The following is a 27,010-nucleotide window of genomic DNA, read 5'->3' as shown; positions in this document are numbered from 1 at the left end:
TACCCTGAGAGATCTGTTGCATCTCTGAAGCAAGGTAGTGTTGCTCGCTGTCTTGCGTCGGTTGCTGAAGTGACACAAATCTTTCTTCCACTGACAGCCATCCTTTTGCTCTCCTCAGAAGACACTGGAGAGGATGGATAACAGGGGTGGCATTTCCTCATATCGGAAATGATAACTGAATCTGGAAGCAGCTCTGCAGGAATAACAGGTCTTGTTCCTGTGGATTGTACTTTTTCAGCAAGGAAAGGAGCCAAATTTGCTATGGTTAAATTTGCGATGGCTAGTGTTAATTAAAGCTACTTAGCTGGCTCTAATATTCCTGGGACCAACAGAATCAACAGTCTAAAAGAAGAACAAGTAGGGGCTAAAAAACATATTACATTTTCAATTAGGTTTTTTAAACAGTTTTATTAAGCTTTCTAACTCCCAACCCAAAACATTATTAAATGTCATAGGCTTATCAATCAGAGAAGCCCTTGCAGGAGACAACTTAGATAACATCAAGTATCCCACATACTAAGAAATTAAGGGTATGAGAATAACCATGTGAACGATGTGCAGATCATATATGACATGTAGATCTTCAGCATTCAGCTCCTGATAGCGGAGGTGGTGAGGATCCACTTAGTGAGTGTGAAGCGGTGATCTGCAATGAGAGCTACTAGAACAATTGCAATGAGGTTGCTATAATCCTCAATGCAATGGAGATTTCCTTGGGTTTTCAGCTATGAAAATGAAAGCACAGACATTTGGAGGGTTGGTTTGGTTTGGGTCTTTGTTCTCCCCGAAGAAGAGTATTTCACAATAATGAATGTTTTTCCTGTCAAAACTGAAAAAAATGTACTAAAAATCAATAAAAGTTTGAAGTAAGATTATGTTTGGAAGATTGCAAGGTTTTCAAAGAGAAAAAGCAAAATACGACAGCTCAGAAGTAGGGATCCTGTCAACAAGAGTTAAAAAAAAAAGAACTAGCTCAGATGCCACTGAAAGGCATGATGGCCTACTGGTGGTATGTTCTTCTTTAAAAGGAACAGTCACAGTTGGTCAATATAGTCAAAAGAAAACAATATATATATATATATATATATATATATATATATATATATATATATATATATATATATATATATATATATAGAGAGAGAGACAGAGACAGAGACGGAGAGCGAGAGCGAGATTTTTTTTTTATACAAACAAACAAGGATTTCCGTTCTGTATTTAGTGTATTGCTGGAAAAGTAATAAAATGCCTTTAGGATAAAAAAGGCTTTTAAAAGAAAAGTGCATTGTTCATATTTCTGTTAAAATTACTCCAGGTGGAACACTTTCAGTGCTTTGGCCCATTAATGAAGATCCCCTGATGGAGAACTGGCTGTAAAAGGAATGTAGGTACAGTTTTCAGTAAGGGGCACAATATCAACAGTGTGTTAATGTGGTAATAAGAGCATTTTACCACTGCAGTCAACTACAGGTCAAATAACCCAATTGGAATCACAGACCACCATGTGATTAAGGACAGTAAACCCATGAAGGGATTGTGGAGGGCTCAGGACAGGGACATCTTGTCAAAAGGTACCGGTAAAAAAATTAAAAAAAATTAAAAAAGAAAGAAAAAGAGGGCAACTGGCCTACCACCATACAATAAATCTGTAGTTCTGTAGTCACATGAGATAACGTCAATTCTACTTGTAAAACTGGTTCTGCATTGTATGAATCTTCACTGAATTCGTAAAGCAGTCCCTGCATGCCAATACATTTTTAACTATCAGTGAAGGTCCTAGGACACACAACCTTCCTTTCCAGCACTGGATTCCACAAAGATTCACATTCTTTTATCAGGACTACCCAACAGTACCATGAAGAAGAACGGTGGGAAAAGTTCACCTTTAATGAAAAGTATTCATAAGCACAGTCTGGTCCACCGTTAAATCTCTTCTTGCTCTCATGTACAGACAAGACTGTTTAAATGTGCAATAGCTTTATGAAGAACTACTCCTAGACCCTCTTGATGTGAACTCCGGCTTAAAGGACTGCTGAAGCAGATACAGTACTTCAGGAATGTGCAGAGACCATTCTGTCATCCAGCTGGCTTATGCCCTTCAATAAATGTTGCTCCTTAGCTAGTACTACTGGCTAGCCCTAAGGCAATTAATAATGTATGCAAAGAACAAAAACATAGGTTTATGCAAGAGGAACAAACACACACATGGGGTGAACTCTCTTCTAAAGTAGCTGGATCGAAGAAAAGAAGTGCAACTTTACAGACTCATCGAGTAAAGAGTGAGATCTTTTGTGTGGTTGTTGGGTTGATGTGCGACAGAACCAGGTTTCTGTGGAAACAAATGAATGTTTCCTTTAAATAAATTTCTCCTTATGACCTGGAAGATGGATAGGCCAAGAGCAAGGCAATCTTAAGAAAAAGAATGGTTTCAATATTGTGGATGGGCTTAAATGCGGGACCCATTAGTTTAAACAATAAGGATGCATTTGGCTCCACAGAGTCTGTGGTTTCCATGGGCTCCTTGAACATTGAGAAACAAGTAAAATGGAACTGTTGCTCAGTATTTCAGAGATTCATTTTTACTGAATTAAACCAGAGACCAGATTAAGCAAACAAATAAACGTATCGTAATAGTTAATAAGGTAGCAGGACTGATGGAGGGAGGAGCCAAAATGGCGGCCGGGATGGACGCCTGAACGAGCGCTCCGTCCAGGGCCTGCCTGAAAACATCCTTTAGGGCGCCCCCCGGGATCCCACACCCGGACTGTGAAGGGCGGACCGCCCAGGGAACACCGAGGCGTCTTGCGGGGGCACCGCGCTGGCCGGACGAAGGCTGCAGCGCCAGAACCCGATTGCGTGCTTGGAAGCCGCGGGTGGGGACCATTACCCGGCCGGAGCTGCGGGGAGGTGGTACCGCACCGACTGACCCGGGCGCGCCGCATATTTGGAGGCGCGCATGCCTACCTGTTTTCTCTCCCTTCTCCTGGTCGCCCGGGCGCACCGGGGTGTGGGCCTCTGCCCTTCGATCGTCGGCTGGGACCTGGGAGTAGCGTTCGGCGCTCCCGGGTCAGGAGAGGCGCCTGCACGGGAAGACATCGGGGGCTCAGGCGGGGCCCGCGGCGCTAGGCCGCTTCGCACAGGGACAAAGGAGGCACGCTCAAATCAACAGACCGACAGTATCGCCTGAGGGTGGATGACCAGTGCTCGGCCCGAGGGGGGCCCAGGCAAGGGGCTCAGGCTATCATCGCGCATTAATGAGGTGAGGGGAGAGCTATTGGGGGAGACACTGTTAAAGCGGGGGGAGCCACTGTTAACTCCCCCCCCCCCCCCTTTCTTCTCCATACTCCTTCTGCTGCAGATGCGCGTCTTTAAAATGGCGCTGGAAGCCACCTGAACTCAGGGGATATCCCAGTTCCGACAACCCAAGCAAAGACACAACAGCCACTGCCCTGTAAGACTGATTTGCCCCGGAGGAGGGCCTGCGTCAAGGGCAGAGGACACCTACCTGAGCCCCCAAGGCATAACTCTACAAAGTGTGAACAGTTTCCTCTTGCTCCCTCAGATCTTTGCTAGTGACTACAAAGGGGAACCCGGAACCCGCTGAGAGGCCAAACATTTGCTTTCCCCTGGTGGTTCGCCCAGCCTTACATCCCGCTATCGTATCAAAGGACAGGGCACACTGAGTTCAACAAATAAAAGGTTGGTCCTTCGAGTAATCTGCGTCAAGCCGTATGCAATAATATCCCACTTGGTAACTCCTAATCAGTCATAATGGCTGGCAGGGCTAAGTCATCCAAGAACCTGGATCGCAATATTCTTGGAACAACACCCAATGCCCAGCAGACAAACCTGTCCCTACAGTCCTTGGAGAACACACTCATGTCACACTCAGCACAGTTTGAAAAAGTGTTACAGGCGATCATGGACACTAAGTCCTCATTGGAAAATAGAATAGACGCAGTCTCACAAGACTTGAATCTCTTATGAGTGGACCACCGTAGCCTAGTGGAAAGAGTGAAAACCACAGAAGAAGGGTTATCGGATCTAACCCCCACGGCTCAAGATATCCGAAAGCAAATCCAGCGCATGGACGCAGAATTGAAAGTGCTCTGGAGGAGATCAGAAGAGATGGAGAGCAGGGTGCGTCGCAACAACGTGCGCTTTCTAGGGTTCCCGGAAACCATGCGACAACCTGACTCGGAAATTGCTCTGGAACAATGGCTCATTAAAGAGGTGTTGAATGGAACCCCATCTTAGTTTTTCTCTGTAGAGCGGGCGTACAGAGTACCGGGCAGACCCCCGGCCAATCACCTAGACCTCTTATCGCCAGATTTCTTAATTACAGGGATCGAGACGCAATATTACAACAGTTCCGCAACAAAGGCCCATATAAATACGAGGACTCGACTATCAATGCCTACCCTGACTTCACACAGGAGGTGCAGAACGAACGGAACTCCTATGTCAAAATTAAACTACACCTGCGTGAACACAACATAAAGTACGCCTTGTTATTCCCTGCAAAACTAAGGGTGATATCGGAGGACCGCACCCACATATTTACCACTCCTGAGGACGCTTGGACCTGGCTGCATGCCAAGGGCCTTGCCCGCCCAAGGGAAGACGCGGAAGGGGATGAGGAATGGCAAATATCTGCCTCAAGAAAGCGGACCAAGAGGCGCGCAAGGGGTCAACCCAACGTCCAACAAGTAGCAGAAGAAAGAGCAAGAGTACTGAAAGAGACTCCCCTACTCATGCAGAACAACTTTGCGTTGGTTAGGAAGCTCCCTGAGATGGGCACGGACTCGGACACGGCCAGCTCCGTATCCACAATAACTGGCGAGCTAGGTGGGCCGAGGATCACCCCCAGAGCCGCGGACTAACTTTAATCGAACTTACCTGCTCCCATGGACCGATGCCACTAACATTAGCAGATTTATGGAGATACAGGGGACCCCGGGGCGGCGGCAGGGGCCGAGGCGAACGCGCCACCAGCAAAGGGTATCCTTGGTACAAATGTATAACTAACTATGGCGGGGCAGCCCGGGGGGCGATGTGGGGGGGGCGGAGCATGGAGCGCACATAATACTGGAGGGCGCCCAAACGGTATTGGCAGAGTCAGTCTGCGGAAAGATGTGAGCCCCGTAAAAGAGCCACATCTGGTAGATATGATTACTCCACCACCGAAATCCAACCGGATACTGGTTTTTTTGCACACTTATAGGTTCAGTAGTTGCGCACTAGTTGTTAGTACGGTTGGGGATCCATTTGGGGTGGCTGGGGTTAGTAGATTAGAAAATTCACACACGCCGGAATCACTTAAAGCACAGAAGAAATTGCTGCACATGCCCCCTCTAACAAATAACTATGGCAAAGGGGCAATGACCAAGTGGGCCAAATTTAAGGACCGGGACCCATGCACAGAAGGACACTCCAAACACTCTTATGGCGCCACGCAGGAGGAATAATATAGATCAGTTTGTCATAGTAACATGGAATGTGAGGGGACTGGGAACACCGAGTAAACAGACCAGGGTACACACACGCCTCAGGCGTATAGGAGCACACATTGCCATCTTGCAAGAAACACACATAGTAGAGGCGGGCCTACGGGAGCTACGCGTGAGATTGGGGGGTGGGGGGACAGATCATAGACACTACATACTCGGCCTTCGCGAGGGGGGTGCTGATCTGGATCGCAGCCGGGGTCCGATTCTCCCTGTCAGCTCACAAGATAGACCAAGGAGGAAGATACGTAATAGTGGAAGGCCGACTGGATGGCAGACAGTTAGCTGTAGTCGGAGTATACGCTCCAAACACCGGGATCGCAGGATTCTTGGGCTCTCTCACACCAACACTATTGACAAACCCAATGGCTCCGGCCCTCTGGGGCAGAGACTTTAATAGCACTCCAATTGCAACACAAGATAGATCCCACGCTCAAACGAGCTCGGGGGCAAATAGAAAACCCCCAGGCCCCTTGCAGGAATGGGCAGGCGCTATGAGACTATATGATCTATGGCGCTTAGGGCATCCGCAATAGAGGGAATACTCATTCTACTCAGTCCCACACAAAACTCACACTAGAATAGACATAATATGGGGCACCCAGGATATAGGAGCACTGCTCGGTGAGTCAGAATACCTAGCGAAAACATTGTCTGATCATGCACCACTGAGAGTAACATTGAACTGGGGCAGGACACGACAGGCGGTTCCTACTTGGCGCTTGCAAGTGGAAGCTTTGCGAGACCAAGCATTCGCAGAAACACTGAAATCCACACTAAGTCAGTACTGGGAGGCAAATGCCATGACCGCAACGTCGCGAGCTATTGAGTGGGATGCACACAAGGTAGTGATCCGTGGTCTATGCATATCCTCCACGTGGGGAGTAAGACGCACTCTACAGACGGAAATCGGCAAACTAGAAAAGGAGCTTAGGGCAGCAGAGACGGCAGTAGCGCGAGGAGAAACTCCCCACACAGTCCTAAAAGAAAGGCGCACAAAATATAATGAAGCAGACAGCAAACTCCGTTGCCACGACTATAACTACCATTTAATGCACCTGCAAACAGAAGGGGACAGGTCGAGTAGAATGCTGGCGCGGTTGTTACGCGAGGATAGACAGCAGTCCCCAATCGGGGCCATCCGAACCGACACACATGGCATGGTCACCACACAGGATGAGATAAACGGAGCGTTCAGAGAATATTACTCAAATTTATACACCAAACGCACCTCATGCACTTCCACGCAACTCGAGTCCTTTCTCGCAGGATCTCTCCTACCGCAGGTCGCACAAACCGACAGGGAAACAATAGAAGCCCCCCTGACAATGGGAGAAATAGAGTTAGCCCTAGCGAAGATGCCCAGGAATAAAGCGCCTGGCTCAGACGGCCTTCCAGTGGAGTATTACACTGCATACTCGTCCTGCCTAAAACCCCATCTCCTGAAGGTGTTTGAAGAAGCGTGGGCTAATGAATGCCTACCCACATCACAGAGAGAAGCAATGTTAGGGTGCTCCCCAAACAGGTCCGCGATCCCACAGATGTCAAATCCTACAGACCACTATTGCTCCTAAACTTAGATTGCAAAATACTGGGCAAAATTCTGGCAAATAGACCAGCCCCTGTCATGCATACCATAATACATGATGATCAAAACGGCTTTATACCAAGGCGCAACACCTTCTTAAATATCCGTAGATTACTGTGCATAATGGGAGACACCCCCCAGACGCACACGAAGAAATGGTACTCTTGCTGGATATTGAAAAGGCGTTCGATACTCTTGAGTGGGACTATCTATTGTCCACAATGAGCCGATTAGGAATAGGCCCCAATTACATACGCTGGGTCCGGACATTGCTTTCTGGCCCACAAGCCAGGGTGAAGACGGGTGGGGTGATCTCCGACAGTTTCTCGATTACTAGGGGCACGAGACAGGGATGCCCACTATCCCCGCTATTGTTTGCAATAGCAATGGAACCACTAGCGGCAAGAGTGCGCTCCATGGAACACAGCTGGGGAATAGTCAGGGGAGGGGTCCATCACACAATCTCGCTTTATGCAGACGATGCATTAATATATATCCGGAAAGGCTATGAGCTTGTCCCATCAGTAATATCTCTACTTGCTGAGTTTGGTGCCCTGTCGGGCCTGGTGGTGAACTGGGAAAAGTCATGTGCGTTCCCGCTTGTAAAAAGGCCACTGGAAAGACAAGGGGCCCCCTCGGTGGGGCGCCTGAAATGGTGTTTTGAAACGTTTAAGTACCTCGGGATAAACATATACCATAACACAGGAGATCTCAGAGATGGGAACCTGGGCAGGGCGCTGGCCGCTGGCCGCTATCAAAGGCTTGCTGCAGTTTTGGAATAAGCTGCCGCTCTCTCCGCCAGGGATGGTGGCGATCGCGAACATGCTGATTTTTCCCAGGCTATTATACTACTTCGCGGCCCTGCCGATCACTATCCCCAAAAGCTTCTTCGGTAATTTGAATACAGCGCTGCTGCAGCTCATCTGGGGTGGGGGCAGAGCCCGGGTGTCTCTGACCAAACTGCAGCGGCCGGTAGACGTGGGTGGCCTGGGGGCCCCTAACTTCGAATGCTACTACGCAGCTGCACAGCTACAGTGGGTTCAGAATTGGATCCACAGACCGGCTCTGGCGGAAGCCAGGCAGCTGAGGACCTGGTTAAAAGGAACCCCCCCTGTTAAAGTGGCTGGCATCTAAGCACTCCAAGGCAGACACCGCTGTTCCGCTGCTGGCAGTGGCGCATGCCTGCTGGGTCAAATATGTGCAGGGTGGGAGCTTAAGGCTCCCCTACTCCCCATACATACCGCTGGATCACCTACCGGAGTGGACTGGGGCGAGCACGCAGGTGTTGCAAGGGTGGACAGAAGCAGGGGTGCAGACAGTGGGTGATTGGTTTGAAGACGGTAAGCTAATGTCATTCGAGGCCTTACAGGCCCTATCCGACATAAATCGTGGTCAATTCCTGACATATCACGCCATAAGCCACACAATTAAAAAAGCATGGGAGACAGGTACCACAGAACCAGAATCTTCCCCTGTAATCCACCATATACTACAATATGACGCCCAAACAAAAGTAATATCAAGCCTATACAAAATCCTAAATAAACCCCCCGAGCCGCATGCGGAGAAAGCCAGGGAGAGATGGAACGCCGTTCTCCCTGACCCGATCGCACAAGCCGAGTGGCCGAACGCTCTGCAACACGCCCGAGAAGTATCAAGGAATCCCAGATTCAGGTACACCCAGTTCAACTACACACATCAAACATACTTGTCCCCTGCTAGGATAAAACGTATGTTCCCAGACTCCGACCCAACATGCCCTAGATGTAAAGCGCCGCTAGCACACTTCTATCACATGGTCTGGGAGTGCCCTAACATACAAAAAGCATGGATGGAGGTGGTACAGGAGATCTCTGAACTAACAGGGCTTGCACTGGCAGTAGAACCCAAATCCTGCCTGCTGGGGCTTAGGTCAAGATCTAAAAAACAATGACACTTGCACAAATTTGTAGACCTAGCCTGCTTAATGTACAAAAGATTAATAGCTATGCATTGGAAGGCACCCACAGCACCCGTTCTGAAATCTTGGAGCACCCTAACATTACGTTGGGCCCGCACGGAATACCAGGTATTAAAGAAGTTGGCGCGGGAGGGACAACAGCACACAGGGTGTGCCTCCTGGGAAACACTGGTAGCCAAACTTGAGGCAAAAAATGATGATAAACCCCCATGAACCGGGGAATGCATAGATTGAATAATCAGCACATATCCCTCAGTGCACCCCTCACAGGATCACAATTCAACGCGCAGCACATCAGCACTAATTAGGCTCACACACCCCCTCCCAGGTACGCTGACAGTACACTAGCTCACCGGCACATGTACAACCATAACATACAGGGCCAACACCCAATCTCCGTTAGTATCAGTACTTGCAGGACCCATAGAGAGCCGCCACCATCAGGTGACAGGTGACACCATTCCAGCAGCAAGAGGGCCCACACTAATCATATGCGCCCTTCCTTCCTTCTCCCTTCTTCCTTCTCCCTTCTCCCTTCTCCCTTCTCCCTTCTCCCCTCTCCCCTCTCCCCTTTCTCCCCTCTCCCCTCTCCCCCCCTCCCCAGAAACCCCCCCTCCTCCTCCTCCCCCAGAAACCCCCCACTTCTCCTCCCCCCCCCCCCCCCATCAGCTCCCTAGCATACGCTAAATATTTCAGCTAATGCAGCAAACAATGATACTGAAGGTTAAATAGTAATCCGAGACGTGTTTGACGTGTGGGGTTTGGGGTTGTTGGATGTTTTCCTTTTAAGCAGATAAATGGAATCCTGTGGAAGTCAATTGTATAGCTTGTAATGTGTATCTGATATATAAAATCAATAAAAGAAATTAAAAAAGAAAAAAAAAAAAAGGTAGCAGGACTGATACAATCCCTGATGAACAGACCGGTGGCTATTTCCATATGAGAGTCTTATTAATTTACAGAACCTTTACGTGTGTCATCAAAACTAGCACAAATACGATTGGCATTTAATTTGCAGTTGAATACTATTGTGGGTGATTGCCATTTTCTTATAGTTTGCTTCAGGACACAGTATTCACAGAAGGGAACAAGATTTGCCTTGATCTGGAGAGAAATCTAGGTCTCTGAGGATAAAGTTAAGACTAACCATTTATCACTTGCCTCCCTGGGATAAGGGATTACAAATTCTGCCAGTAGAGCTTAAATTAAATATAATTTCCCTCCAGAAAATGTCTTATCATACTGACTTGCTGCAGCTTTCTGACAAGACATTTTCAGGCTACATGATATATTCATGCTACCTGTATAAACCTAGCCAATTTATAACTCAACAACCGGTCCCTTATACTAGGTTTTCGGCTAACTCCACTGCATAAGATTAGACTGTTGTGATATGTTTTAGCAGCTATAGTAGGTGTTGCTGCCTCTGATTTTCTGTGCTTCTGGCTTTATTGGTTATTGTGTTAAACTTATGGTTTATTGTGCAAAGGAATCATATGTGGTGTTGGATATTTATCACAAGCTGACTGCTCTTCATATAACTCTGTGCGTCAAAAATAAGGTGATAGGCAGAATGCTTGAATTAATATTAGCTACTAGCAATCTCTCAGGCTGCATTCCAATCCATCATTTTTCGCCCACCGTGTCACATCTTGTTTGGCCCAGTGGCTGAGATGAAGTCATCCATTCCATCCATCAACTTGTTTTTGTTGTCTTTTTACATAACACAGACACCAGTTGTAATGTACTTTCCGTGGCATACTGGTTCTTATGTGGTTGGGGCACTATGAAGAAAATGTTCTCATTATAATTTTTCCAACACCCATGGAATGGAGCCTCTGTTATTAGGTGCAGGGGTCCATATTCTTCTGCTAATATTATGTAATTGAAATTAGTCAAGTGAGTTCAAAAACATCACCAAAACGTTTTTTGTTCAACATCTCCTTCAATTTGGATTTGAGCTTTATAAATTCAATCTGGTTCAAGCAGATGTCCATCAGGTGGTCTATTAGTACATTATCACCAGTCTCCTCCAAGATTAGATGGCTTTTAGTTTCTGCAGGGCTTTAGTTATTTCCTCTAAACTGTCTAGTTTAGAGGAAACTATATGTCCTCTAAACTGCCCTGTGGGGCTTTAGTTATTTCCTCTAAAGCGTCTAGTATGGCCATCACTCATGTTTTATTCAACAGAACTCTTTCTGTGAGGAATCTTGTTTCCTCACTGCAGCTTCCTTTTCTTCTGAAAGGATGGCTTTATGGGGTCCCAAAACAACTGTCTCTTCTTCCTGCTGTTAGACTTACCCTTGTAAGGTCCTAGGGAAGAATGACAGATTTGCCTTGTTTCTGTCTTCTTATCTACACAATTCTGTGGATAATAAGAATGACAGTTGTCAGATGTTTGATATCTCAATGGAGATTTAATTTCTCTCCTCCCTGGTTCTTTGAGATTGAGACAGTTTCACAGAATGTCCGAGGTGGTTATAGGGAATGTAGAGCTAAGTATTTAGAATCACTCTACAATTTAGAACCAAGCTCCTGATGCACTTAATAATGATGATCTTCTTGCACACAAAGGTTGATACTTTAATATATGCTTCTATTATTTTCTGTTCCCTCTACCACTGCTTGTTTTTGCGAATGTGTTCTTTATTAATCTTTTTAGATAATTTCCATCCACCAAACAAAATCTGAAGATGAGAATCAAGAAACGATGTACAAACTAAATAGATTACTTATCCACGTAAGTCAAATAGTCTACTGGAGCCATACTGATTAATGAGTACATTTCTCATTGCATGTGAATTCTCAAAATATATTTGCCATTTGGGTTTGATTGTTTGATATGTTCGTACAATTTATGATAAAATGTGTGTGCCCACTTGGGCTTGATTATGTAGATTATGTATGACAAATTTATTATTATTCACTGCCTTGGGATCATGTAGATACATTTATAAATGCGGGACCAGAAATGCAATATTTACTGTATTTGCTTCATACATCTTCAATCTCTACATACAGTCATGCCAATCTGTGCCTATATAATAAGCTCTCTAGTTCAATATGGGAACACATGTATGCAAAGCTCAAGGAGCTGAAGTGCATAGTCTCGGTTTAGCTTTGATAGCCAGAATGAACTTTGTTTCCCCTGAAAGAGCACCCTGTTTTCTGGTGCATGTCTGTTCTGGCATCTCATGAAAATAATACAAAATACTCATAAAATCTTCTATGACATCATTCACAATAAATTTGCAATAAAATTATAGACGAGAAAATTGTGCGTGCCAGAGCCACACACAGCCGACTGTCATTTCATAATGTAAAGGGTCATTTAATAATGTAAAAGGTGTCATTTTAAGGACGGCAGACAAAGGGTTAGAACAACAAAATACAAAGAGCAACAGGCCTATTGGCTTCATCAAGGGGTTAGCACATCAACGTATGTTATTAGACCTACTGGCTTTGTCAAAACGTCAAAAATAATTGCCAATATGTTTTAGCCATGCTGTGGTTGTTCAACCTGGCTAAAGGTTAGTGGGGTAAAGGAGAGTGGAGTGCCGTAGAGTAAGAATGGAATGTTATGGAGTAACGCAGAGAGTCGCGAAGCAGCATACAGTGACGTGGAGTAGAGTGCCAGAGTTTAGTGGAATCGAGTGGAGTGTTGTAGAGTGTTTTGGAGTGTCGCAGAGGGAGAAGAGTGTCATAAAGTGGAAGTGCTTAGAGGGGAGGAGAGTATCAGAGTGTAGTGGCATAGATTGTTGCAGAGTGGTGCAGAACAGAGTGGAGTGGCACAGACGGTGTTGAATAGAGCACTGTAGAGTGACATAGAGCAGAGTAGACTGTCAGAGTGGAGTAGTGTAGGAGAGTGGAATGGTAGAGTCGAGTGGCGCAGAGTTACTAGACCTGCAGGTCTAGTAACACTCATGATTTTTCAGGGTCTGCTAGTGTAAATTAAAGGCCACGAGGAAGACATGATTAGGAAAGAAAGTCTGTTTGATTAATTCAATGATCTGCTAGGCAAAACCCAATTGATCCTAGGGGAGTCAATGGAATGAGAAAATTGCTCACTCTTAAGGATCTTGTATTGTAGTGAATCATTGTAAATGGCTGCAAGCACACTGCTCAACTGATTTGGATAGTCAGAAAAGGCAATCTAGTGATCAGGGGTAATGAAGAGCACTATCACCAGCTTGGATTAGATGTTAAGGTTCTGTTCAAGAAAGTTAGGATTAGGTTGCTTAAAGTTATCAGGAAAAACTGGTTAAGTTCAAAGGCAGATGTTCAAGAACATAAATGGAGGATCGAAATGGAATATGGTGCAATATCATGTAATTTCTAATTTTTGCGGCTCCCCAAAGAGAACCCTCAATACTGGGGTATTCCAGTATCCTGAAATTAGCAATATCAAACAGAATCTGTAATTTCGGGAGTGAGAATACTGCTGAAGTATTTCTGAATTACTTTCCAAGAAGCCCACAAACATGTGCCCCTCGTAGAATCTAATGCTATTAAAACATTTAAAAAAAATAATAATAATAATAATAATTTTTTTTTAAAACACACAGACCGATTTTACAGTGGCTTAATATTGCATCTATGTAACTACAGTTGAGAAATAAGCAACAAACAAAAAAATGCAACTTCTCAGGTAACACACTTAACCTTGGTGCCAATGATCAATTTAAAAAACACATCTAACTAGACATGTTTCTGAAGATTTTGGTGTGGGCTAGTAGAGGGAGGCAGTTAAGATAAGGGGACTAGGAGATTCTTAACAGTGTGCCTTTCCATTCTATCTCCAAAGGTTTTTCCGGGTGGAGAACTCAAATGGCTATCCAAGAGGTTTGGCAACATCAGGGGGAAGGTGATGCTCTGCTGCATTCATTGGTTTGGTGAATCTGAGTCAAACAATTTTTGAGAAAACTAAACATTTAGCTGCCCAGACAGATATAAATGTATTCATTAAATGAAAACTACAAAGAAACAAAGACGATAGTTTGCCCTGCCCACCTCTGAATTTAAACTCTCCAGCCTGTTCCATAATTTGGCGATGTGGAAAAAGGACCAATTCACCCAAGCCACTGCTTTCACCGGTTTTATACTGCAAAATGTGTACCAAGCAGTTTCTAGTATATCCCTGAAGGTTTTTTTTCCATTAACAAACACACAATAATTACTACGTGTCAAAGGTCAAATTTAACGTTATTACTATTGTACAGTTACCTAACTGAAGAATACACAGAACACTGCTTCCACACATTCCACTTTAAACTAATTTTATAGGGAACATAACTACGCCAATTCTCACAAGGACTACGTAATTAGATTGGGAGCTCATTAAATACTTTTGTCTAAAACCTTTGAATATGAAAACCCAACATGGCAGCCTAAGAGATATATGCAGATATTCAAGATAATATACCATTCATTATCACTGCTGAGAAAAAAAAGGGACATTAGGATACATATAATCAAATCCGCACTTGACTTATGACCATTCCCTACACTAAACAATAGTATTAAATAAAAGGACCTAGGCACTCATATAAAGAAACCGCCTCTATGTTTAACAAAAATACATAAGTTATAGAAATATTAATAGATATATAGTCGAACAATAATCCATGAAATCAGTATGTAGTGAACATTTGGTCCTTTAATAAAACGAAAGGCAACATGGAGATTCCATCATCCAAGAAAAGGAAAAACGAACAACAACCACGAAGAACAGCCAACACGTGTTTCGTCATGGGGGGTGTACTCCCCTCGACTTTTTCAAGGCTACAGAAAGTATAACAAATGTCAACACTTATTAAAATAAAACATATTACAAGAAAATGAAAAGACAGTGCTTATTCATATGCAAAAATAATATAATTCATTGCCTCATAATTCTCAAACATGCATATCAGTATATATCTTTTATCACAATCCAAAACAATTTATGTGGACCCTTTATAAGTCCTTAAATATCATGCATACACAGATTAATTATTACATTGTCACATCCAGTGCGAAGAGTGAGAGTGAACAACCCCGGCGCAGACATGCGGATGACTACAAAATAGAATCCAATATAACCATAATATTACTATAAAGCTATGTGTATACATAAACCACCAAAAGTATTGTGCTCAACCAAGACAAAAAGAAACACATACCTCACTGAAAATTCCAAATAGCGTTAATGCATCAACCTAAACCAATTAAAATAGGTACTGTAAAGGGAAATAAAATCAAGATTATAATAGAAAAAGTGCCCAAAATAAACCATGAATGTCCACACGCTTCACCAAAGTGCAAAGAATCCAATCACCTACCCTTTCAAAACGACCTAATTTTGTCAACATGTATATCCAAATAATGTTCAGCACCTGCAACATTCAAATAACAAATCTAGAAACCACTGATACTGGAATATACATCGTAACGCCTTTTATGCGTATTATTACTGATAATATAACCTCCATCAACTCACCCGAAGTTCACATAAATGCTTCGCGTGTACGGAGCTCGCGACAGCGGCTCCAAGACTACAGCCCCGTTGAGCGTGCTACTCAGCCGCCATTGTCGGGCAATTATAACATCCGGCACGCTCGTATCCTCTCAAGCGCGACCGCAACCACTCTAACATTAAAAGCTACTGAGCCGGCAATATACAAGCGCCATCTTTAAGAGGGCGCCAATCTGTTACACAGAAATAAACATACATTAACTTTGTATTTTTCTCACAGCAGAAATTAAACAAAATATCCCTAACTAATCTAAAAAATGTGTCTACTATAATGTAATTAGGAAAAAGAATATTAGATTGCGAATTATATTGGAAAGATGATTTTTTTTTTTTTTTTTTATTAAGCCCAAAATCAATTTATCATACTATCATATAAAAAATAATAGTGACTATCCAAGAGACTGTAGCCCATTTTATAATCATACGCACGTCCGCGCCACGATTCCCACTCCACACCTCAGATTGAGAAGATAACAAAAACATAAAGAAATAATGAATTAAATTAGACATGTTGGGAATATCATCATATTCTATTTACAATATAAATATAATATATTATTATCAAAATAATTACATTCTTAGGGAAAACCTCCCAATAATAATACAGAATACAGTACAGCATAAGTCAGAAAAAATAATGACACCCTCTAGGTGAAAGAATACACATAGATGCATAATTATTGAGCAGGTCCCATAAGACAAAATTATTGTAACTACAGGTTCAAAATAGAGAATAATAAAATAAACGAAATTTGAACAATAGATACAATATTTCATACAAAATGTTTCATATATGAGTTTACATCAAATAGTAAAAATTCATAAACACATACTAAATGAAATATCAATCCAAAAAATATTCCATCTCATAATTGGAATTAAGTCCTACTTCTACAGCTCTAAGTTTGAGGATCCATAAACATTCCCTCTTTCTTAATTGTAACTCTCTATTTCCACCTCGTGGATTTGCGTGAACCATATCAAAGCCAAAAAACTCGAAATTATATACATTAGTCTGACTGGGGCATTGATTCATATGTGTGACAATGGGATAGCGTTCATCACGATATCTCAAAGCTCTGTAGTGTTCACTGATTCTAACTCTAAGAGATCTAATTGTGCTACCTATGTAATACAAACCACATTTGCATATAATCATGTAGACAACAAAGCAACTATCACAGGTAATGTGGGAGGTGATATAAAATTTATCCCCCATCACACTTTCAAATGAAGAGATCCCTGATCTACTAAATTTACACATCCCGCATCGACCACATTTGAAAAACCCCTTATTACGTATGGTGAGCCAATTATCCTGTTGTGATTTCAAGGGATAACTCGGACACAAAATATTTTTAAGGGTTCTACCCCTGCGGTAAGTAAACATCGGTGATTCAGATATTAAACCCTTGAGAGTAGTATCTGCCTGAAGTATATGCCAGTGTTTTTTCATACTTTTAAGAAGAGCCAATGATGCCGGAGTATAGTCCACTACACATCTGATATTATTGTCAGACACCTTGTCCCTCTGTCTCAAGGTGTCAGCCCTAGATAAGCGACCCACTCTGCTACGTGCCTTTGCCAGAATACCATCAGGATAACCCCTGAGCATAAATCTAGATGACATGTCTCGAATATTCTCAGAAAAATCCATATCCAAGCTGCAATTCCTTCTAGCACGCACCATTTCTCCATAAGGAATAGAGTAAATTTGACGTTTTGGATGTGCACTACCAGCGTGCAGGATGGAATTGCAGGCTGTGCTCTTTCTATACAAACGACTTTCAATCTTATCCTGACAGATAAAGAGTTCAACATCCAAGAAAGGTATACAAGTTTCACTATAATCCCAGGTGAACCTGATGTTGAAATGATTGGAATTGAGAAAGTTAACAAACTCCTTCAATTGTTGAAGGTCCCCTGTCCATATCATGAGACAGTCGTCGATGTATCGACCCCAAAAAAGTATATTGGAATTCCAAGTTTGTGCATCGTACCCCCATATCCATTTCTGTTCAAAGTAACCCATGACAAGATTCGCATAAGCTGGTGAGAAACGAGATCCCATTGCGACACCCCTTTTTTGTCGGAACCAATCATTCTTAAAAAGAAAAAAGTTGTTGTCCAAAATCAACCTGATCATATCCAGGACCATGGTAGTGTGTCCAAATAAGCTAGCCGATTGTTTATATAGAAAATAACGTAGAGCTGTCATGCCCAAATCGTAATCAATACAGGTGTATAGTGAAGTAACATCCAAAGTCACTAGTTTCATACCCTGTTCCCAAGTAATGTCACTGAGTATACCAAGAATATGTTTGGTATCCTTTATGTAAGAGGGAAGATTAGTGACAATAGGCTGTAGAAAAATATCTACATACTCGGATAATTTCTCCGTCGGGCCACCTATTCCTGACACAATGGGTCTACCCGGAGGTGAACGAGAATCTTTATGAATTTTAGGTAGAGTGTAAAAACAAGGATATCTGGGTCTGAACACCCGCATGTACATAAACTCTTCTTCCTTAAGTAATCGTTGGTCAAGACAGAGTTTCAAGAACTTATTAATCTTGTTAGAGAGGCTAGGTATGGGATTAGTATTAATTCGCTCATAGCATTCAGAATCACTGAGCTGTCTCATAATTTCTGATTCATAATCCCGAATATTCATAATAACAATATTACCGCCCTTATCGGCCTCCCTAATTATGATATCCTTATTGGTGCGTAAACTTTTGATACACTCTAGTTCACAAGCCGTTAGGTTGGCATGCTGATTGTGATAATAGGATTTCTTCCTTTTTTCAGCTAAACTTTTGATACACTCTAGTTCACAAGCCGTTAGGTATTATATCTGATACGTTGGCCAGCGGCCTAAAATCAAAATCGAGATGGACACCTATTCTTAGTGGGGGGAATTGCGTAGACACTTTTTTCAAGTTAGTCTGGCAGGACTTTCTTTTAGCTGAAAAAAGGAAGAAATCCTATTATCACAATCAGCATGCCGATAAGGGCGGTAATATTGTTATTATGAATATTCGGGATTATGAATCAGAAATTATGAGACAGCTCAGTGATTCTGAATGCTATGAGCGAATTAATACTAATCCCATACCTAGCCTCTCTAACAAGATTAATAAGTTCTTGAAACTCTGTCTTGACCAACGATTACTTAAGGAAGAAGAGTTTATGTACATGCGGGTGTTCAGACCCAGATATCCTTGTTTTTACACTCTACCTAAAATTCATAAAGATTCTCGTTCACCTCCGGGTAGACCCATTGTGTCAGGAATAGGTGGCCCGACGGAGAAATTATCCGAGTATGTAGATATTTTTCTACAGCCTATTGTCACTAATCTTCCCTCTTACATAAAGGATACCAAACATATTCTTGGTATACTCAGTACATTACTTGGGAACAGGGTATGAAACTAGTGACTTTGGATGTTACTTCACTATACACCTGTATTGATCACGATTTGGGCATGACAGCTCTACGTTATTTTCTATATAAACAATCGGCTAGCTTATTTGGACACACTACCATGGTCCTGGATATGATCAGGTTGATTTTGGACAACAACTTTTTTCTTTTTAAGAATGATTGGTTCCGACAAAAAAGGGGTGTCGCAATGGGATCTCGTTTCTCACCAGCTTATGCGAATCTTGTCATGGGTTACTTTGAACAGAAATGGATATGGGGGTACGATGCACAAACTTGGAATTCCAATATACTTTTTTTGGGGTCGATACATCGACGACTGTCTCATGATATGGACAGGGGACCTTCAACAATTGAAGGAGTTTGTTAACTTTCTCAATTCCAATCATTTCAACATCAGGTTCACCTGGGATTATAGTGAAACTTGTATACCTTTCTTGGATGTTGAACTCTTTATCTGTCAGGATAAGATTGAAAGTCGTTTGTATAGAAAGAGCACAGCCTGCAATTCCATCCTGCACGCTGGTAGTGCACATCCAAAACGTCAAATTTACTCCATTCCTTATGGAGAAATGGTGCGTGCTAGAAGGAATTGCAGCTTGGATATGGATTTTTCTGAGAATATTTTTCTGCTCAGGGGTTATCCTGATGGTATTCTGGCAAAGGCACGTAGCAGAGTGGGTCGCTTATCTAGGGCTGACACCTTGAGACAGAGGGACAAGGTGTCTGACAATAACATCAGATGTGTAGTGGACTATACTCCGGCATCATTGGCTCTTCTTAAAAGTATGAAAAAACACTGGCATATACTTCAGGCAGATACTACTCTCAAGGGTTTAATATCTGAATCACCGATGTTTACTTACCGCAGGGGTAGAACCCTTAAAAATATTTTGTGTCCGAGTTATCCCTTGAAATCACAACAGGATAATTGGCTCACCATACGTAATAAGGGGTTTCTCAAATGTGGTCGATGCGGGATGTGTAAATTTAGTAGATCAGGGATCTCTTCATTTGAAAGTGTGATGGGGGATAAATTTTATATCACCTCCCACATTACCTGTGATAGTTGCTTTGTTGTCTACATGATTATATGCAAATGTGGTTTGTATTACATAGGTAGCACAATTAGATCTCTTAGAGTTAGAATCAGTGAACACTACAGAGCTTTGAGATATCGTGATGAACGCTATCCTATTGTCACACATATGAATCAATGCCCCAGTCAGACTAATGTATATAATTTCGAGTTTTTTGGCTTTGATATGGTTCACGCAAATCCACGAGGTGGAAATAGAGAGTTACAATTAAGAAAGAGGGAATGTTTATGGATCCTCAAACTTAGAGCTGTAGAAGTAGGACTTAATTCCAATTATGAGATGGAATATTTTTTGGATTGATATTTCATTTAGTATGTGTTTATGAATTTTTACTATTTGATGTAAACTCATATATGAAACATTTTGTATGAAATATTGTATCTATTGTTCAAATTTCGTTTATTTTATTATTCTCTATTTTGAACCTGTAGTTACAATAATTTTGTTTTATGGGACCTGCTCAATAATTATGCATCTATGTGTATTCTTTTACCTAGAGGGTGTCATTATTTTTTCTGACTTATGCTGTACTGTATTCTGTATTATTATTGGGAGGTTTTCCCTAAGAATGTAATTATTTTGATAATAATATATTATATTTATATTGTAAATAGAATATGATGATATTCCCAACATGTCTAATTTAATTCATTATTTTTTATGTTTTTGTTATCTTCACAATCTGAGGTGTGGAGTGGGAATCGTGGCGCGGACGTGCGTATGATTATAAAATGGGCTACAGTCTCTTGGATAGTCACTATTATTTTTTATATGATAGTATGATAAATTGATTTTGGGCTTAATAAAAAAAAATAAAAAAAAATAAAAATTTTATCTTTCCAATATAATTCGCAATCTAATATTCTTTTTCCTAATTACATTATAGTAGACAAATTTTTTAGATTAGTTAGGGATATTTTGTTTAATTTCTGCTGTGAGAAAAATACAAAGCTAATGTATGTTTATTTCTGTGTAACAGATTGGCGCCCTCTTAAAGATGGCGCTTGTATATTGCCGGCTCAGTAGCTTTTAATGTTAGAGTGGTTGCGGTCGCGCTTGAGAGGATACGAGCGTGCCGGATGTTATAATTGCCCGACAATGGCGGCTGAGTAGCACGCTCAACGGGGCTGTAGTCTTGGAGCCGCTGTCGCGAGCTCCGTACACGCGAAGCATTTATGTGAACTTCGGGTGAGTTGATGGAGGTTATATTATCAGTAATAATACGCATAAAAGGCGTTACGATGTATATTCCAGTATCAGTGGTTTCTAGATTTGTTATTTGAATGTTGCAGGTGCTGAACATTATTTGGATATACATGTTGACGAAATTAGGTCGTTTTGAAAGGGTAGGTGATTGGATTCTTTGCACTTTGGTGAAGCGTGTGGACATTCATGGTTTATTTTGGGCACTTTTTCTATTATAATCTTGATTTTATTTCCCTTTACAGTACCTATTTTAATTGGTTTAGGTTGATGCATTAACGCTATTTGGAATTTTCAGTGAGGTGAGGGTTTCTTTTTGTCTTGGTTGAGCACAATACTTTTGGTGGTTTATGTATACACATAGCTTTATAGTAATATTATGGTTATATTGGATTCTATTTTGTAGTCATCCGCACGTCTGCGCCGGGGTTGTTCACTCTCACTCTTCGCACTGGATGTGACAATGTAATAATTAATCTGTGTATGCATGATATTTAAGGACTTATAAAGGGTCCACATAAATTGTTTTGGATTGTGATAAAAGATATATACTGATATGCATGTTTGAGAATTATGAGGCAATTAATTATATTATTTTTGCATATGAATAAGCACTGTCTTTTCATTTTCTTGTAATATGTTTTATTTTAATAAGTGTTGACATTTGTTATACTTTCTGTAGCCTTGAAAAAGTCGAGGGGAGTACACCCCCCATGACGAAACACGTGTTGGCTGTTCTTCGTGGTTGTTGTTCGTTTTTCCTTTTCTTGGATGATGGAATCTCCATGTTGCCTTTCGTTTTATTAAAGGACCAAATGTTCACTACATACTGATTTCATGGATTATTGTTCGACTATATATCTATTAATATTTCTATAACTTATGTATTTTTGTTAAACATAGAGGCGGTTTCTTTATATGAGTGCCTAGGTCCTTTTTCTTACACTTTATTATCTGTCTTGTACAGTTGTTGGGGGTGGGGAAGATTCCTCCAGGGCCGGGAGCACCTATACTTATACGTTAAGGGGACTGTTGGGAGCGCTTTTCGTTTTCCACTGGAAATTTCTTCCCAGTTTGATAATTGTTGAATAGTATTAAATAGAATATAAAACTCGGTAAATCTGTGTATGTAGGTTATGTGTGTATGTATATGTATTTTTATTACCAAGTTGGCAGCAAAGTCTGCAGTTAGGAAAGGGATTGTCATATGTGCAACACTTTCATGATTGTTCAGTAAGAGGGGTAGACACATTTATAAGATCAATCTTCACAAAATGTTCCCTCAGTTACACAACAAAATGACAGGAGAGATTTCCTATAATCTTGGTAAGAAGGTAGTGCTTCATCAGGCATCGAATACATTAGTCATTTGTTGCAAACTGTTTTTCTTACATTAGTCACAGATATGATGAAAGGGCAACATTAACAATTTAGTTCTTGAGCACTTCATCCCAACTCTGAATCATTCTCCTGTTAACAGAGATTTGCAAAACAAGACAGTAGGTTTATACTGAGGTCGTCAGCTCACAGATGATGCCTGACAATAAATATCATTCTCCTTTGGTAACTTTTGTATAAGAATTGGTTTAGCAGATTTCAAGCATGCCAAGTGGTAGGGCTCCTTAAAAGCTTAGTTGCTCTGTGGTTCCTTTACATATATCGATAAAATGCTGAAATATGTGGACTAAAGTTTTATCTTATTTTTAAGATGCTTGAGCATCACTAGATCTCACACACCATTAATATAGAGCACCATTTTTACCACAGAGCTTTAAATACAAACACCATTTTCAGCACATGCTTAAAAGAGTAAATTCTATTTTATTTTACACGCACGTCAGTCACTTACCTTTTGAGATCTCATTCTTGTTGTGGTCCTCTTTGACAACTTCAGCTTGGGGTTGCACTTTAGTAATTTCCTCCACCTTTTCTTGTTCTTCCTTCGCAGGCGGAGTTTCAACGACTGGTACAACTTCACTTGGGATATCTAACCTGGATGCTTCTCTTACTTCCTCCTCTGTGCTCACTTCCCCTACCATGAATATAAAGGCACCAAAAACAAATCAGTCATAAGTCTGTGAAACACAGACTAAGAATACAGTGTGCTGAGGTCAGCACGTTACAACTGCATGGGACCTGAAGCTGAAGGTTGAAAATTACATAAATATACTAGTATTTGCTGCATTTGCCCCCAGATTGGGTGTGTTTCTAGGAGGCTGAAATTACTGTCTGCAAGGCCATGGCAGTGGTTGTACTTTGAGATATGGAGAGAAAGTGCCAGGTTAACTATGGAATGTGCAACCTTTATTCACAAAGATTTTGGGTAGGAGTTAGAAAGCTTACCATTTTATTACAATCGCTGATAAACTGTCGTGTAGGGCTGGTGTGAAAACAGATCTCAAAGAAAGACATCAAAAACAAGGAGACCCAATCATAATTCTGTGCAGGGTTACAGGGTTTCTCAAAGCTGTGATTTGGGAATGCAGCAAGAGTGAGCATAGGGTTGTGATGAGAAAGCAACCCGGTGGGGTCAGATGAAGCAGTTAGACGATGCCAAATAAGTACATTTATTGAAAGCTAATTAAAACCATTCAATCAAAAAAAGAAGATCACCTACCCGACTTCAAGTACAGAAACTAAAAGGACACCAGGGCTATTAGCCACATGTACAATTATTTTAAAAATAAAACTTTATAAATAACTTATTACCCACATTTATCACTACTTGGCAAAATCAGCCCATGAACAGAGTGTCGTATGCTGGCTGCCATTCATAAACCTTTGGGTATTAACAAATGGGTAATTCAAAATCATGTTTGTCAATTTATCACCTATGGGCAGAAAACAAAATATATTTCAGAAAACCACTCCACTGAAACAGACATATGTCGATGGTTTACACATACAAATTTCTAATTTGTGACAGGCCATTGAATAATATCAACATATTTCTGCGATTAACACCAGACAATAATACAAAATATGAACAATAATCTCCAAGGGATAATTACAGAGGCAACATCCATGGATTAGTATTCTGCTTTCCCAATTCTGGAGAAATGTGTTAAAATTAAACAAACAAAAACCCAAAGCATATATATATATATAGATATATATAGCCTATTTTTGTAAGAACAAAACTATTCAATTTAACCCATTGGGTTTGGGCATATGATTCAGCTACAAAAGTACAATGCCTTTTGTACTCAAAGGTACATTGCGTCAAGCAAAGATCAAGAGATTGACCAAATGGAGAAATGCTTCGTAAACAAGGAGGCAAATGAGGCAGTTTCCCAAAATGTGAATAGATTCAGATCACTAATATTGAGTTCCGAGAAAGGGCCCAAGGATTTGTTTGCTGAGCAGGCCTATTTCTTATTTAATTTGGCCCATTAAACATGTCTGCATCTGCCAGTCAAGCATGTAACTAGTGTGACTTTCCAGTTGAATCTAGTAGAGCAAACAATGCTTGAAAGAACTCCCATTGGGCCAAATCTAGCCAATTGCCACATCACCAGGAAATGCATCCAGCCCATATGTCAGAGATGGTAAAAATGTAGCATGGATGATAGTCAGCACTGTCTTTATAGTCATGTTCGTAAAGCACTTAGAAAAACATTTTAGGGTGCCTTTAAGAGCAATTGCCCTAGATTTAATATTTGCTAATAGAACTGTATGGTTACCTTTGCCGCAATTCTCTAATATATGTACGTTGTGGCACAACTAATATTCTGTGTTTAAACATCACAAACATTCAGAAATTTGGATTTTGCCGCTTATGATGAAATACCAATATCTTTGCTTCACAATGGTTAATCAAGTTAATCTCAAAACAATACTGGCTAAGGCTAGTATCATCTGCATACTGTATTGTGCGTCTGGAAAGATCACTTAATTTTGGAGGGCATACTCTTTTTGAAGTTAGAGTAGTAACAATTTCTTCCAAAACCAAAATAAACAGGGGTGCCAAAATGCACTTCTATTTTGAACTACTATTGGTTTAAATTATTTTCAAAAGACTGGACATGTTCCCCCAATTTATTTTGGGCTTGTGTGTCAGTATGCAAACTTCGGATATTTTTTTAATGAATCAAATATTAATTTTATACATCGCAGATTAGTATCAATGCTGTCAAAACACTTTTCTAAAATCTAAGCAAACGTACATATAACCAACTCACAAAGAGAGATTAACCAATACTGAGAGAGCAATTATACTTCATTTGTGCCATTTTAGGGGGGCACGGGGCTGTCTTAATCCAAGAGAGATTTTTTTTTTTTACCAGTTACAAAAATTGTCCAACAATAAAGAAGCATATAATTTTACTAGACATTAAGAAGGGCAATAGGTTTGTAAATCCAGATTGGTTTTACTACAACTTATGAAAATAGGGTGCAAAATGGAGCCCTTCCAAGGAAATAAACAATGAGTGCATACAAGCTATCCTTATCAATGGAAGATTTGTAAATGGCACTAGATATTTAGTAATTAGGGTTTGGGGCAGCATTAGCATGTCTTTATTTTATTTTCTCGAACAGCAAACCTAGATTGGCCTAGGAGAAATCATTAACTAAAGATAGATAGGTCCAGCAGTAAACAATTAACCCAAAGGGAGAACTCTAGGGTTGTGGAACCCAATTCTACGTATAATTTAGCAGCATATTTCTCCAGGATTTCAGGGAAATTGAAACAATAACATCATGAATATCAGATCTATTTTATTTACAAATTCTGGAAACTTTCTCCAATCCTTCAGAGTACATATATGAAGCTTGCAAATACATTGTTGCTCTTGAAATTTCGGATTTGCTTCCATGACTGCTTTCTTATAATCTGTACGAAGAGCTTTCAAAGTGAAAGCCTGCTCTAATCATCCAGGAAATATATACCATTTTGTAGCCTGTTTCTGTGCTCCTAGTGAAGATGCTTACCAAGATGAGTTTTGTTGTTTAATGGCTGCAATCTATTAAAGTTTGCTACCGGACAGAGTCAAGCAATAATGAAGTAAGAGTTTACCAGGCTTTTTGCACGTGGAATGATTATGATGCACAGAAAAACCTACGGTGAATAAGTCAGAAGCAGTAATCTGCATCCATGAAACCAATTTCTTTTAGTCTATTGTGGAACATTTAAGGATTTTTATGTGAAATGACCTTCACAAGTGGCAATGGTTCTTTGAGAATTTAGACTTTAGGTCTCCTATTAAAACTCAGTCCTTTAAGTCATATGGCCTAAGCCTATTGTTTTGTGCAAGGTAAAATCTGCATACCATGAGAAGCAGAAAAGGGATACAAAATATGATCTAATAGCGCTTTATAAAAGGAAACATGGTGTGTCTAAGTAAACAGGCTGTCATTCTGACATCTACTGTCTAATGTCATATGCCTTCAAGTCTGCAAGGGCCATTTCCAAACTTCACTTTGTTGAAGAAAGTCTGAGGTCTCAGGAATCTTCCAGATAATTTCCTGTAATCTGTACCAATCTACATCAAAAACACCTTGTGTATTGGGCAAGTTACTTACCTTCGGTAACACCTTACCTAGAGACTATGGTGCTCATTACGACTTCGGCAGTCTTTTGCGATGACCGCCGTCGAAGCTGGCACCAAAAGACCGCCAACGCGGGCCTAAGACTGCCATATCATGAGTCACCTACAGATTTCCGCCCAGAAACAGGCAGAAATCCAACACAG

The 27,010-nt window shown here is 41.2% G+C and overlaps 1 protein-coding gene across 6 annotated transcripts in view; it reads right to left on the bottom strand.

Moving 5' to 3' along the window:
• Window positions 1-27,010, bottom strand: part of ZBTB17 (zinc finger and BTB domain containing 17) — a 293,373-nt gene that overhangs the window by 150,482 nt on the left and 115,881 nt on the right. For all 6 annotated transcript variants that reach the window (XM_069240107.1, XM_069240106.1, XM_069240108.1 and 3 more), the window contains one exon: window positions 23,167-23,349. In XM_069240107.1, coding sequence (XP_069096208.1) covers window positions 23,167-23,349 — 183 coding nt within the window. The remainder of the gene's footprint in view (window positions 1-23,166; window positions 23,350-27,010) is intronic.

This window comes from Pleurodeles waltl, chromosome 6 (genome assembly GCF_031143425.1).
Source record: "Pleurodeles waltl isolate 20211129_DDA chromosome 6, aPleWal1.hap1.20221129, whole genome shotgun sequence".
Classification (NCBI taxonomy): Eukaryota; Metazoa; Chordata; class Amphibia; order Caudata; family Salamandridae; genus Pleurodeles; species Pleurodeles waltl.
The sequence above is the reverse complement of the archived record's forward strand: the minus strand, read 5'-3'. Positions and strand labels throughout refer to the sequence as shown.